This window comes from Sebastes fasciatus, chromosome 11 (genome assembly GCF_043250625.1).
Source record: "Sebastes fasciatus isolate fSebFas1 chromosome 11, fSebFas1.pri, whole genome shotgun sequence".
Classification (NCBI taxonomy): domain Eukaryota; kingdom Metazoa; phylum Chordata; class Actinopteri; order Perciformes; family Sebastidae; genus Sebastes; species Sebastes fasciatus.
The window spans coordinates 24,997,596-25,011,845 of record NC_133805.1 but is presented as its reverse complement, the minus strand read 5'-3'; the positions used below and the strand labels follow the sequence as shown (position 1 = coordinate 25,011,845).

General features: G+C 38.4%; 1 protein-coding gene across 5 annotated transcripts in view; it reads left to right on the top strand.

Annotated features, from left to right (window-relative positions):
* Positions 1–14,250, top strand: part of LOC141777494 (myosin IXb) — a 40,124-nt gene that overhangs the window by 9,287 nt on the left and 16,587 nt on the right. For all 5 annotated transcript variants that reach the window (XM_074651791.1, XM_074651793.1, XM_074651788.1 and 2 more), the window contains exons 3-15: positions 3,454–3,548; positions 3,751–3,813; positions 4,093–4,192; positions 7,302–7,402; positions 8,290–8,413; positions 8,694–8,783; positions 8,940–9,056; positions 10,039–10,173; positions 10,597–10,718; positions 11,676–11,817; positions 12,126–12,315; positions 12,464–12,542; positions 14,121–14,213. In XM_074651791.1, coding sequence (XP_074507892.1) covers positions 3,454–3,548; positions 3,751–3,813; positions 4,093–4,192; positions 7,302–7,402; positions 8,290–8,413; positions 8,694–8,783; positions 8,940–9,056; positions 10,039–10,173; positions 10,597–10,718; positions 11,676–11,817; positions 12,126–12,315; positions 12,464–12,542; positions 14,121–14,213 — 1,451 coding nt within the window. The remainder of the gene's footprint in view (positions 1–3,453; positions 3,549–3,750; positions 3,814–4,092; positions 4,193–7,301; positions 7,403–8,289; positions 8,414–8,693; positions 8,784–8,939; positions 9,057–10,038; positions 10,174–10,596; positions 10,719–11,675; positions 11,818–12,125; positions 12,316–12,463; positions 12,543–14,120; positions 14,214–14,250) is intronic.

Genomic DNA, 14,250 nt, shown 5'->3' with positions numbered 1-14,250 from the left:
TTTTAATGTGTTATTATCGCGTTAACTTTGACAGCCCTAGTTTAAAATAAAAATATTAAAATACATTTATGTCTTTTAACAATTTAGTTTTATGTGTTTTCTGTCACGTATTGGGATTTATTGTTTGGTGTTTGCCTCATTTATTACACAGATACTGTGGGGTCACATTTTCTCACGAGTTTCTGGTTCTCTGTGGTTACAGATTTCGCTGTAACACTGTCGAACATGAAACACCAGTAATAAAAACAGAAGGGGCCAGTGCAACGGCACGACATGCTCACGATGGGAAAAGAGTATATCTGCATGAACGCGCTAGTTTTGGTGGAAAAAGGGTATGAGGGAGGAGGAGCGAGTTCAACCTGGCCCTGCTCATGATGTTATCCTTCAGAGGATCCAGCTCCTAAACTGCCTCGTGGCAAACACCTGTTTCTCTCCCTCCTCCACATACCATCTTCTCTCCACATGCCTATCATATTTTTTCAACTTCTTTATATACATACGTTTGATAGGTCTGTTTGGAAATGAAAACCATGCACTGTGTTTACAGAGGTGCACAGGGTAGGAACATTCCAGCAATCCAAAAGGTTTACCTGCCAGCGTGCGATCAGTACAGTTTGCAGGTCTAGCTCACTGTCTGCGTAAGCATTGCTCTGGCCTGTTAAGACACGACCATCAGCAGAGCTCACGCTGGAATGAGGGAGAACGATACCTTTTAGATGCTGGGCGCAGTTTGGATTTTTCTTTTCCTTTGGGAAAGGTTCAAACTTGGGAAGTACAAGCTGATCCAGAGTCAGCTGCAGCAAATGGGCGTTCAAAATCCTGTATGTGTAATTTTACCCAGTGGTGACTTTGCGTGGGTGGAGTCTGTTGTGTTGTTGATAGTGATCCTTAGATACGGTCTCCAGTCACAGAATAACAATCCACGCAACTGTGACATCAATCATAAAGTTTCCTCTTGAGCTGCAACTAATGATTATCTTCATCATTGATTATTCGAGCACAGTGGTTTTCAAAGTGGGGTTCGGGGGCCCCAGGGGTCCTTCAGGGGGTCTCAGGGGGTCCCAGCAAAAAGAGGAATAATTGATTTTCACTATAATTCCATCCATAAGTAACACAGTAACAGAATGTATGACTGTTTTGGTGAAGAGTTTCATACACTTTCTGTAATAGAGCATTTAAAAGCAAAACTCCTATCAGATGGCACAAAATATTATCAAATACGGTCTAATTCGTGTCAGTTTAGGGGTCCTTGACGTGAAAACGTTTCTGTTCTAGCAGATGGTTTTTGATTGTTTAGGCTAGAAGATAATGACAAATTGTCATTGTTTTTCAGACTCCAAAGTGTCTTTTATTATTTACTCTGTCTGAACAGTTGAAAAATAAAGCATTTATAATGATATGAAACAGAAAATAGCTGAAAATCCTCACATTTGAGTTGTAGGAACCAGCTAATGTTGGGTGTTTTAACTTGATAAATAACTTAAAATGATAAATTCATTGATTGTCAAGATAGATGTCAATTTTGTGGTGTTTGACTAATCAATCAAACGACCAATCAATCAGCTGATTGAGTTATTATTTATTGTACAGTTTTCTAGAATGACTGCTTCATCAGCCTTACAGTAATTCATTTTCACTGAAATGTAATAGACTAGCAACTACGGAAGAAGGAGCTGTGTCTTAAATGAGAGTGAAACTCCACTCTGTTTATTCAGAAGCCTTATTGAGAACTTAACAAAAGGATGCTGCTTGATGGAGTTTTTATTTCCAATGCTTGTGGCCACTTAACGATGTGCATAATAGATGTGAGTCTCCTGGTTTAATTGCTTTACTGATGAAAACACGGAGAATGCATTGCAGTCATTGTGTTCAGCCAGGTGGACTGAAATATAATGCAGAGATGCAAATTAATTATTAATGATAATGTTGTGGTAATGGACCCTCCTGGTAGTGTTCATTTGGAGGCAAACAGTTCCAGTATATGTAAATAAATCATGTGAAAAATCACAGCATCAATTATGTCAGAATTCAGAAAAGTTTAATTGTATATAATTCATTTAAGTAATTTGATCTAAATTGTTTTCTCTCCTGTGTTTATGATTTAAGAACAGGTGAAAAAAAGTTTTGGCAGTGTTTGTTGTTATACTCATTTTGGCCACGAGAGACTGAAGTGCATCACTATTTCATGTTATAAATATGACTAAAAGCATTCATACTTCCTTTCAGGTGGGTTTTAATTTGCACAACTTGCTAACACACAATATATGTGCTAGGGATGTCCCTTTCTTAGTTGATTAGACGACTAATTGGCCGTTTTTATGCTTCTTTTCATGCTGATAACTCATTTCTAAGAAACTCATGAGCTCATCTCTAGTAAACACAAGATTTAAAGTGGAGCTTTTGTGTGATTCTTTGTGGAGAAACTCAGTTTTACATATCTATCAATAAAATCAACTAATCGATTAGTCAACAAAATCGTATGAGTGTTAGTCGACTAAGAATTTCTTTAGTCGAGGACAGACCTCATTTGTAGCTTGTTTAGGGTGCATGGAGAAATTAAAATTCACCTGGAAGAAAACATGAATGCTTTTAGTCCTATTAAGAACATGGCGTAGCTGTGCACTTCCGCCTCTTGTGGCCGACATTAGTATTACAACAACAAACACATTAAATAAATAAATAATAATAATAATTAAAATAATTAAGGATTAGGATTATCCCAGTAAAACATTTTTTCAAGTGTTTTTAAGTCATAAAACAGACTTGATTTAGATCAGACATAGAAAATGGATCACCAGAATTAGTTTTGTCTCTTGCCTCTCAGGGCTTCCATATACATCAGTTAGATAATGCCTTCTAATATTGGTTTCAATTACTGTCTAATTTGTCTAAATGCTGATTAATTCTCAGATGTTGTTGCAGACTTCACCCATGAGTGTAAAGCTGCAACAATTAGTAGAATAATCAATTAGTCGATCAACAGAAAATGTATCGGCAATTATTATGTTAATCAATAAAAAACTTTCTTTAGTCTTTTATTTAGTTAACTGAATATACATGTATTACTGTTAGTTGTGCAAAACAAGCAATTTTGAAGACATCATTTTGGGCTCATTTTGTAATTTTCCAGTCAAACACTTATGATTGATTACGATTTGGACAAAAGATTAATCAATTAATTGAGAAAATAATCAACAGTTTAAATGATAATGAAAATAACTGTTAGTTGCAGCCCTAGTTCAGAGTTAGACCAACTTGATCTTCAATGTTTCATAAGGTTGCTAACAGAAACAGTCCCCTGCCATCCACAAACCAAAGTGATGTACTTGATCGCTGCTCTGTGCAGCAAACATTTGCAGTGTTTAAGTCTGGGTGCCAGTGTGTATGAGGAACATGCCTCCAAATTTGTCTGTTTATTTTAGTGAAAACTTATGTTCGCCATGTTTTAAACAGGCCTTTGGCAACGCTAAGACGGCAGAGAATAACAACTCCAGTCGCTTTGGGAAGTTCATCCAGCTCAACTATCTGGAGAGCGGCGTCATCAGAGGGTAAGACTTCATGTTTTATTTTTCTCACCAACCTCCTGTACTCATTTCGTGAATCTTCAAGGCTTCTGCAGCACAGTTTACCTTGGTTGATATCTTTGTTTAACAGTTTCTTTTCTTCCTGTGTCATAATTGTACAATGTTATCAGCCACACCATAGCTTCATAGGTTGTGTTGACTTTCTCTTCTTGTGTGTCTCTTACAGGGCAGTTATTGAGAAGTACCTACTAGAAAAGTGCCGCCTGGTGTCCAGAGATCAACGGGAGAGGTATGAGGAAGACGCACAGAAATACTCCTAGTTCACATTTTATTTCTTATTTATAAGTTAGTTAATACTTAACTGGTACCAACTGTGCTCACATTGTCAACAAATTGTACCTGAACTCTGACCTCTTATATAAAACAGTAAAAGCAAAACACTTTGGAGGAGGCTCAATGTCACATAATCACCTTTACAGCGTTGTTAACATGGAAATGTTGAGTAAATAACAGAGTTGAAATGAGCCCTGATTGACTGTATCGGCGCTGTGTGACCTCTGACCCGCAGGAACTACCACGTGTTTTACTATCTGCTGATGGGGGCGTCCAAAGATGAGCAGGAGGAGTTTCATCTATTAAAGCCGCAAGATTATCTCTACCTCAAGCAGGTACCTTTGATCCACAAACTTTACAGCAGCAGCAATAGAGACATGGGAGGACTAGACTTGATGTGTCATTTTATGTTATCAAATGGGGAAAACCAGTGGTAGATGTTTTATAGAAACAAACCCACAATGTCTAATTCTTTCTCAACAGTAACTCACATAAAACCGTAAAACTGTACTTTAACTAGGCTCACAGGGCATCTGCTTTCCCTCAAAATAGTTTTATTATATTGGGAATTTAATGCCATGTGGCCTATTTAATCTTGTTTATTTATGTTTTTTGAAATTGCTATTATTAGATTGAACACTGGTGGGGACGAAAAAACATTACAAAAGTACAATACAGACGTAGGCAAAGTTGTTGGTACCGTTCCGTTAAAGAGAGAAAAACCCACAATGGTCACTGAAATAACTTGAAACTGACAAAAGTAATAATAAATAAAAATTTACTGAAAATTAACTAATGAAAATCAGATATTGTTTTTGAATTGTGGTTCAACAGAATTATTTTAAAAAACAAACTAATGAAACTGACCTGGACAAAAAATTATGGTAGCCCTAGAAAAGATGTAAAATAATGTGACCATAGGGACATATTAAACTAAGGTGTGTCCTGTAAATAGCATCACAGGTATCTTCAAACTTGTAATCAGTCAGTCTGCCTATTTAAAGGGTGAAAAGTAGTCACTGTGCTGTTTGGCATCATGGTGAGTACCACACTGAACATGGACCACAGAAAGCTAAGGAGAGAGTTGTCTCAGGAGATCAGAAAGAACATTATAGACCTTCATGTTAAAGGTAAAGGCTATAAGACCATCTCCAAGCAGCTTGATGTTCCTGTGACTACAGCTGCTCATATTATTCAGAAGTTTAAGGTCCATGGGACTGTAGCCAACCTCCCTGGATGTGACCGCAAGGGGAAAATTGATGACATATTGAAGAGACGGATAATACGAATGGTAACCAAAGAGCCCAGAACAACTTCCAAAGAGATTAGAGGTGAACTCCAAGGTCAAGGTACATCAGTGTCAGATCGCACCATCCGTCACTGTTTGAGCCAAAGTGGACTTAATGGAAGACGACCCAGGAGGACACCAAATCATAAAAAAGCGAGACTGGAATTTGCCAAAATGCATATTGACAAGCCACAAAGCTTCTGGGAGAATGTCCTTTGGACAGATGAGACAAAACTGGAGCTTTTTGGCAAGTCACATCAGCTCTATGTTCACAGACGAAGAGATGAAGCATCCAAAGAAAAGAACACTGTACCTAATGTGAAACATGGAGGAGGCTCGGTTATGTTATGGGGCTGCTTTGTTGCATCTGGCACAGGGTGTCTTGAATCTGTGCAGGGTGCAATGAAATCTCAAGACTATCAAGGCATTCTGGAGCGAAATGTGCTGCCCAGTGTCAGAAAGCTTGGTCTCAGTTGCAGGTCATGGATCCTCAAACAGGATAATGACCCAAAACACAGCTAAAAACACCCAAGAATGGCTAAGAACAAAACATTGGACTATTCTGAAGTGGCCTTCTATGAGCCCTGATCTAAATCCTATTGAACATCTGTGGAAGGAGCTGAAACATGCAGTCTGGAGAAGGCACCCTTCAAACCTGAGACAGCTGGAGCAGTTTGCTCACGAGGAGTGGGCCAACATACCTGTCAACAGGTGCAGAAGTCTCATTGAGAGTTACAGAAATCACTTGATTGCAGTGATTGCCTCAAAAGGTTGTGCAACAAAATATTAAGTTAAGGGTACCATCATTTTTGTCTAGGCCAGTTTCATTAGTTTGTTTTTTTAAATGATTCTGCTGAACCATAATTCAAAAACAATATCAGATTTTCATTAGTTAATTTTCAGTGAATTTTTATTTATTATTACTTTTGTCAGTTTCAAGTTATTTCAGTGACCATTGTGGGTTTTTCTTTCTTTAACGGAAGGGTACCAACGATTTTGCCTACGTCTGTATGTGTTGTGGAGTAGAAGCATAAAGTAGCATAAAATAGAAATACTCAAGTAAAGTACAAGTACTGCAAAATTGTGGCCTACTTAAAAACAGTAATCAAGAAAAAGTACTTAGTTACATTCCACCATTGTTAACTTAAAAATACATTTAAAAACTGTATTTCCAACTCTAGTCCATGAAGTTGTGAACTATTCTGTTTCTAGTCAATACTAATAGTTATTACTGACAACTACAAGGCCTAATATTTTTAATATCACAATTCACAATTAATCTGGTAAGTAAACAACCGTTTTTTATAGTACATATTTCAATTTTGTTTGTCAAAATATTTCCCCGCGGGAGGCTGCCCCCGGACCCCTCTACTGAATCCATAGAGTAATTCTCATAACTAACTACTGTACGTCTTTATAATTGCTTTGCTCAGACATTAGAGAATAAATTGATGAAGCCTTTTAGCCAAGTCAGATGCCACATCATTTGCTGTCACTCACTGAATTAAACTTACAGGGTTGTGTATCCCTGATAATGCAGAAGGACTCTGCAAGAAAACCTCCCTATAATAACACAATCTTCAGCTTTTCAAACTATAGTCAAGTCAATTTATTTATAGAGAGCACTTACAAATAACAAATGTTGACCAAAGTACATTATATAGAATCAGATAAAACCTCAAATATTAATAGGAAAATCAATGAATTGATAAAAGTAAGAGAATCAATAATTTTGGATTCAATTATAAAAACACAAAAAGAAGAGAGGTGATTCAGTTCATTTCAATTTTTTTTTGATTTACTTATTTACACTGTGGTTATATATTGTATGTGTTTGATGCACATATTTGTACATATTTATTATATTTCTCATTTCTTATTTTTTAGTTATATTTCTCTATGTATAATGTGTTATATATTGTAGCATTATGTAAATGTTACATACTCCTTTATTTCTATTTTTCTTATTTCTTTATACTTTTATACAAGAGCAACTGTAACAACCCAATTTTCCCCTGAGGAAGTATTTCTGATTCTGATTATGTGTAGACAGTTTAGATTGACAGTGCTATCTGTATCCATTCATACACCTCTGTGGCTGTGCTTAATAATATTAACCCCCCTTTCTCTCTGTATCTCGTCTCTTTGTCCTGCAGGAAGACCTCCATTTAGATAGTGAGGAGAAACTTGGGCAGGAGTACAAGAGGCTCCAACAGGCTATGGAAATGGTTGGCTTCCTGGCCTCCACCAAGAAACAGTATGTATGATTCCCATAATGAGCAACACAACGGGAACGCTGCAGGCCGGAGTCAAACTGACCAGTGTAGCTATACTGACCTTTTAGGAAAAGTCAACAAAAGCGTTAATGGACCAGTTTAAAATGTGCCTGCAAAACACTTTGTCTGTAAATAATAATTTTATTTTTTTTTCTGTCAGACATGTGGGATTAGTCATCAAGGACACAACAGCACATGCCAGGGGGGTTAGACCATCAGAGGAATGTATATTATTACAGTAAAGCCCACTCACTTCACAGGAAGGCTGAAGAAAGCTTGGAATTGCAAAAATATTTGAAAGACAAATATTTGCTGTACACAGCCCAACAACACTGACTTGACAGTGACACCGCACAGTAATCAGTTAACTGTACTAATCTAAAACTTGCGTAGGTAGGTAAAGTTATTTAACTGCACACTCACTGTCGAAGAGTTTCTGCTTTCTATACTGGTGTCAGTGACAGGTCAGAGCTTGTCAAGTCAAACAGGAGAAAAATGCAGCAAGCATGTCGACAAGCGCCTCACAGCCTCGGGACACCGTGTACACATAAAAGCACTAGCAGCAAAGTTTGTAACCTGTTCAGGTTGGTCCTCCTGGTGAATAACCACCATTTAGTAAATCTACAGAGCAAAGTACAGTTGGAAATATAACAGGCACAAAGCCAGAAAATAAGGACAAAGTGAAATGATAATTTTTCCTTTAATAAAAGGGCTTCATACATTCCTCATCAAACACCTCCAGTAGAGTCACAAAGATCCAGTGGAGACTTGGTTATAAGCAAAGTAAATTCCATAACAATAGCTATGAATAGTCTTACATTTACATCTTACATCTGTTTGTTTGTGTGTGTCTCTTTCTACTTTGCAGCATATTTTCCATCCTCTCTGCCATCCTGCACCTGGGCAATGTGAAGTACACGCTGTCAGAGGACCCTGAAGTCCTGGAGGTCGGACCTGCTGACGTTCTGTCCACACTATCTGACCTGCTCAAAGTACGTTCCTGATGTAAAACGCTTGAATATGAATTAAAAACCCTGTAAACTTGGCATGAAATCACAGTAGCTTGAAAATATTTTCTCTCAGTGAGCAGAACAACTCCTAGAGATGAACTGCGTCACAGCTCCGCCTGAAATAGCTCTCTGTATTGTTTAAGAACAAACATGTTTCAACCTGTTCTGTTTGTCAAGTACAGTCATTAGTAGTGATTTTGTTTGGGGTTAATAACGTGTTACAGTATTGTTTAACTCTCTGTGTTTCTAACTGTTTTTCCAGGTGAAAATGGAGCCACTGGTGAAGACTTTGACCAAGAGGAGAGTAGTGACCGCTAACGCCACCGTAGTTTCACAGTACACACTACAAGAGGTATAGAGTTTAGATTTAATATCAGGGCTTCTCCTTTAATTTTAGTTATTAAATCATTAAATATGAATATGTTTAATTTGAGTTGTGTTCTACAACATTCCTTTTTTTTTTCATTTGAGTTGTAATTTGCTTTGTTTAATGTTTCTGTACGTTCAGGCCTACACAGTGCGGGACTCCATGGCCAAGTCTTTATACGGAGCTCTGTTTGACTGGATCATCCTTCACATCAACCACGCAATGCTCAACAGACGAGACATGGAGGAGTCAGTCTCTGTAAGTCACACGGGAAAAAACTGCAATATTGACTGCCACAAAATATGTGCATGATTTTGACTTTTAAGTTAAAGGTAGGGTTGGTAATGCTGAGAAACTAGCAAGAGTACACTAGATTTAAATAAGATGAAAGTAGCTAGCAGCACTAGTTCCAAGAGTCCCTAAATCAACACTGACAGTCCGTCCCTTCAGGCCTCTCTCTTAAGCCACTCCCCCAAAAATTAATCATAATGAACGTAAACAACGAACATGGCTATTGTTAGTACTCACAGCTGTCAAGCTGGCAGCTTGTGGAAGACTCCAATGATGCACAATGATGCACAATGAGTACATGGGTAGAGTGCATGCAGGCAGGTAGGTAACCTGTCCAATCATTTCATTTGGACCGAATGAAATGATTAGACGCGTTTATTACGGGTTTAACCTTTTTTTTTTCTCTTCTTTTGTCAGAGCATTTGATTTATTGATTGCTGTCGGGATGTAATGAGAATATAACAAAAAATGTATTTGAACAAAACTACAAACCCTACCAACAACTATAACAAAGTATCATCAATCACATGCCATTTTTCTACTACAAGTCTTTCAGTTTATTGCTGTGCAACGCTGAAAAGGGAATTATAAAATGTCTGTGCACTCATGTATCTGAAGTTAAAGTTGCATTTTTGAACAAAGATACATACATACATGCATAAATAAATAAATACCAGGGGCTGCACAATATATCGTGTTTTTATCATCTTCACGATGTCAACTTTTCTTAATTGTATTTTAGCAGTATACTGAAAGCAGCAGAAAGGCAGAACTGAGTACACTTTAATATCAGTTTATTTATCGCAACTAATACCGTTATCGCGTATTTTTCTGATATCTTGCAGCCCTAATAAATACATAGGTTTACCAGTAATGGGCTCATGTCTCCAGTGTGCTGCCTTTTTGTATGTTGGTTCTGAATTGTCGTGTTTGCTGTTTTGTTTATTAGTGTTTGTCCATCGGCATCCTGGATATGTGTGGATTCGAGAACCTCCAGACAAACAGCTTTGAGCAGCTGTGCATCAACTACACCATCGAGAAACTGCAGTACTACATCAACCAGCACATCTTCAAGCTTAAGCAAGTAGGTGTTTTTTCATTTTAATCTCTCATGACATTCAGTGGTGGATAGTATTCATTCTTTATTTGGACTCAGCATGGCCGACACTTTTTATTGGCTGTCCTATTGCCCTTGTAGCCTTCGCAGTGAAGTTACCACTGTGCCTGCAAAAGTCTTTAAATATCTGAAATTATGATATCAAAATGCAGGACTTACATTGTCTTACAGAAAGATGTACTGCAGTCCTTTAAGTGTTTCTTGGTGAATTCTTTTTTTAAATTATTTTTTAATCCAGTTGGCATTAAGGAGTCTTAAAACTGTCAGGCACTGTATGTACTGTTTGACTGTTACTAGTACATCTCTTCATCAGTGCTACAGAGACAAATTAAATCCATTTACTTCCCCTGAGTAACCGAATTATGCAATTGTGATTTAAATGTATTCCAGGAAGATTATGTGTCCGAGGGCATCGCCTGGAAAAACATCGACTGCACTGACAACAGTGGCTGCGTTCAGCTGATCAGCGAGAAGTCGACCGGACTCTTTGACCTGCTGGATCAGGAGAGCGAGTGGGTGCTTGTAATATGATCCCCGATGGGATTTATCGCAGTCATATGACGTATTTATCATTCATAACATATGACGGTAATATTACACTGTATGGGCCAAAAAAATAAAAAAAACCTGCATAGCGCAATCAATCCAAAGTCTTTAGGGTGGCCCTTCATAACAGAACTGTTGTTGCTACAGCTGACTGCTAACGTGCTAAAAGACACACACAGACAGTTCACTCATTGTTGCTGTTGTTGTAGATAAACGGTTGTGATTGGCTTGTCCAAAACCAGGAAATGTGAGGGGCGTAGGTTTGTTCGCGGCCGTTCTCACCACCGTTTTGGCAACAATTTTGCATTTAGAAATCCCCACACATTCGGTAGGTGGAGCTCTCCGATTGTCGGGTATCGCGAGACGAATAAATGACAAATAATTATCACCGTTTGTTCTGTGTCAGCTGATCAGTCACTACAAGAAATCCATTCATTTTCTTTCCCAAATGTTTCCCACATACCATTAGTTAAAGGCAGAATGAGTACGATTTGTCGATTGTGGTGTAAACACAAGATTTAAAGGCTCAACAAAGGTTATGGTGCTCGCCAGCAGGTGAAAGCCAACACCACATTCACTCTCATTTTGGAACAAGTTTGGTCCGCTTGGCGTTTCACCTCGCTATATTTGAATTTTTTTGGCACTGTGTTGGCCATTTTCATTGCTTCCTCTTGGATGCTTACAATCTGTCATTTAGTTGCGTCGTTTTTATAGAGGTTGACACCCAGAAATGTCCTAAACACAGCAAAATAAGAAAATCCAGGCAGAAGGCCAGGTCTCTGCAGATACAGACACTTCTAGAGTGTCATAAGTGATGATGAGAGGGATTATTTTTGTATGAGTATATACATTGTTTTTTAGGGAAATGCTACACAGTGATCCCTTAATATTGATATTCTGTTCTTCTCTTTGTGTATCTTCAGCCGCCCTCAAGCCACAGATGAAATCCTGTTGTACAAGTTGAATCAGCAACATGAGGACAACCCATTCTTTGTACCCTCCTCAAATACAGAGCCGACTTTTGTCATTCAACACTTTGCTGGAAGGGTTAAATATCACATCAAGGTGGAGTATATTTCCCACACTGCGAACATCTTTAGCCTACAAATGAAATAATAAACATTTGAAATTCAGTAAAAGTACACTTAAACATATCGAGGGTCTGCAGTAGCCTTGTTAGATAAACCACCGTGGGGAAAAAACATGGAAAATCTTTGAACCAAGTGAATGACTAATGCTGCTCCCTCCCCCAAGAGGACTGTTGTTGCACTGTGAAGTTTAAAGTTGTGAATACAAGTAATGAATGTAGAGCTCCCTTTTGTGCAAGAGTAAAGGAATACAGCATGTTAATCGTGATTCTTCTTGTTTTTCAGGATTTCCGGCAGAAAAACACAGAGCACATGCGTCCTGAAGTCATATCACTTCTACGGAGCAGCGGGCGGGCGTTCGTGCATCACTTGGTTGCATCCAGCCCAGAAGCTCTGTTCAGATGGGGAGTCCTGCGAGCCACCATCCGCATCCTCACAATATTCAAGAACCTAGGACGCCAGCGGGCAGAATCGAGTAGGTAGCTTTAGATGCTGATCGATCTGCGTTTTTAGTTGCAGCCAGCAGCTAAAATAAGTCACTCTGTTGAAGTAAAAAGACTCCCGATGTATCTTTGCATGAATTACGTTTTTTCCATCACTGATTTGTTGTATTGTCACCACAGTGTCTGCCAGACGAACCTCCCGCCAGACCCTCAGAGAATTGCAAAAGCGCAACAGTGCTGCTAAGGACAGGCTGTCCAGGTAACTTTACTACATTGTTGCATTTGAAGTCTATTTTACCGTCACTGACATGTCTCGATTCCAACCTTAATTTTAATACAACCAAATGTATTCAAACTGACAACGTGTCTTGAATCAGGCATTTTAGTTTTACAGCATTAAAGCTGTAGTAGGTGAGATTGTTATTTTTATGTTATTTTTATAAAACGGTCACTCTATCCTGACAGTAGTGCATGAGACAGGTAATCTGAAAAAAATCATGTGCCTCTGTGTCCTCCGGTGCTCCTAACGGCATCTGCAAGATTTCACAGACCGGAGATAAGCAGTCAGAGCTGACCTGAGATTTGCTGTCCATCTGCTGTCTATGAGAGCCGGCTGTCAATCACTCGCGAACTCCGACCAAACGGTCAAACTAGGCGGCGCTGATCAAATATGAATCAATAATATGTTACGTTAATGCCTATTTCTCACCTCAAATGTTTTCAGAATCATCTCAAGTCTCCCGTCACTGGCTAGATTTTTTAAAGTCTGAAAACAGAGCCATGAGGAGGTAACTAGACAGAAGTCTAGTTTTCTCTCAGAACACTTGAATTACAATATGCTGAAAGGTTATTATGGAATTTTTGCCCAATGGTGCAAAAAATATACTGCCTACTGCAGGTTTAACAACTGTAATCATCAACCATCAATTCCAAACCAGTAGACAACCTCCAGGTCTGAGAAGTGAAGCCAATGCTGAAGTGCCTTAAACTTGCATTCTTTCTAATAGCCAGCAGGGGGCGACTCCTCTGGTTGCAAAAATAAGTCTGATTGTATAGAAGTCTATGAGAAAATGACCCTACTTCTTAATTGATTTATTACCTCAGTAAACATTGTAAACATGAGTTTATGGTCTCAATCACTAGTTTCAAGTCTTCTTCAATACAGCATGATGTTCATTTAGTAAATTATGGTCCCATTTAGAGTCAAATAGACCATAAAGCAGGGGATGCTTTAGGGCGGAGCTCTTGTTATTGACAGGTCGCTACCACGGCGTTGTCCGGTCTGGGAGTTCTCCGTGTTTTCGTCTTACAACTTTAACCCTTTCACAGTGTGTTTTCAGTTTATGAAAGTTGATTATGACCTTTTTGGTTGCCTGAAAACGTCTTATTCGGCGTTTGTTTGCTGAAAAAAATGCCGAACTCAAGGCTTCAAAACAGCAGTCCACAAACCAATGGGTGACATCTCGGTGACTACATCCACTTCTTAGTCTATGTTCCAAACACAGGCACAAATACTGCCTTAATTACTTTTTTCATTTGTTCATTCATTGTCTCATTTATCTATTCTTAGATAGTTAGTCGGTTGAGCTTTATTTATTAAGGAAATCTCATAATAGTCTCATAATACATAAGATCACAAAGAAAATTCATTTACTCAACAACCATCACACTCACATGTACATTTTTCAAAGACAAAATAGTGACCCAGAGGGGACAATACATGTGGCTTACTATTAAGGAACACCTGTAAATATATGCTTGTCAAAAGGAAAATAGACCTTGAAAATAAAAAAGACTCTTTGCTGATGAAGTTAAAGTACCTCTCTTACATTTACAGCACCAGCATGACTCTGGATTTCTCCTTTGACCGCTCTGACGAACATCCTTTTGAAGTATTTGAAGACATCTTTGTCAATTATGAAAAGAGAAAGTAAGTGGGCCTCATGGCTTCAGTTTAAACACACTCC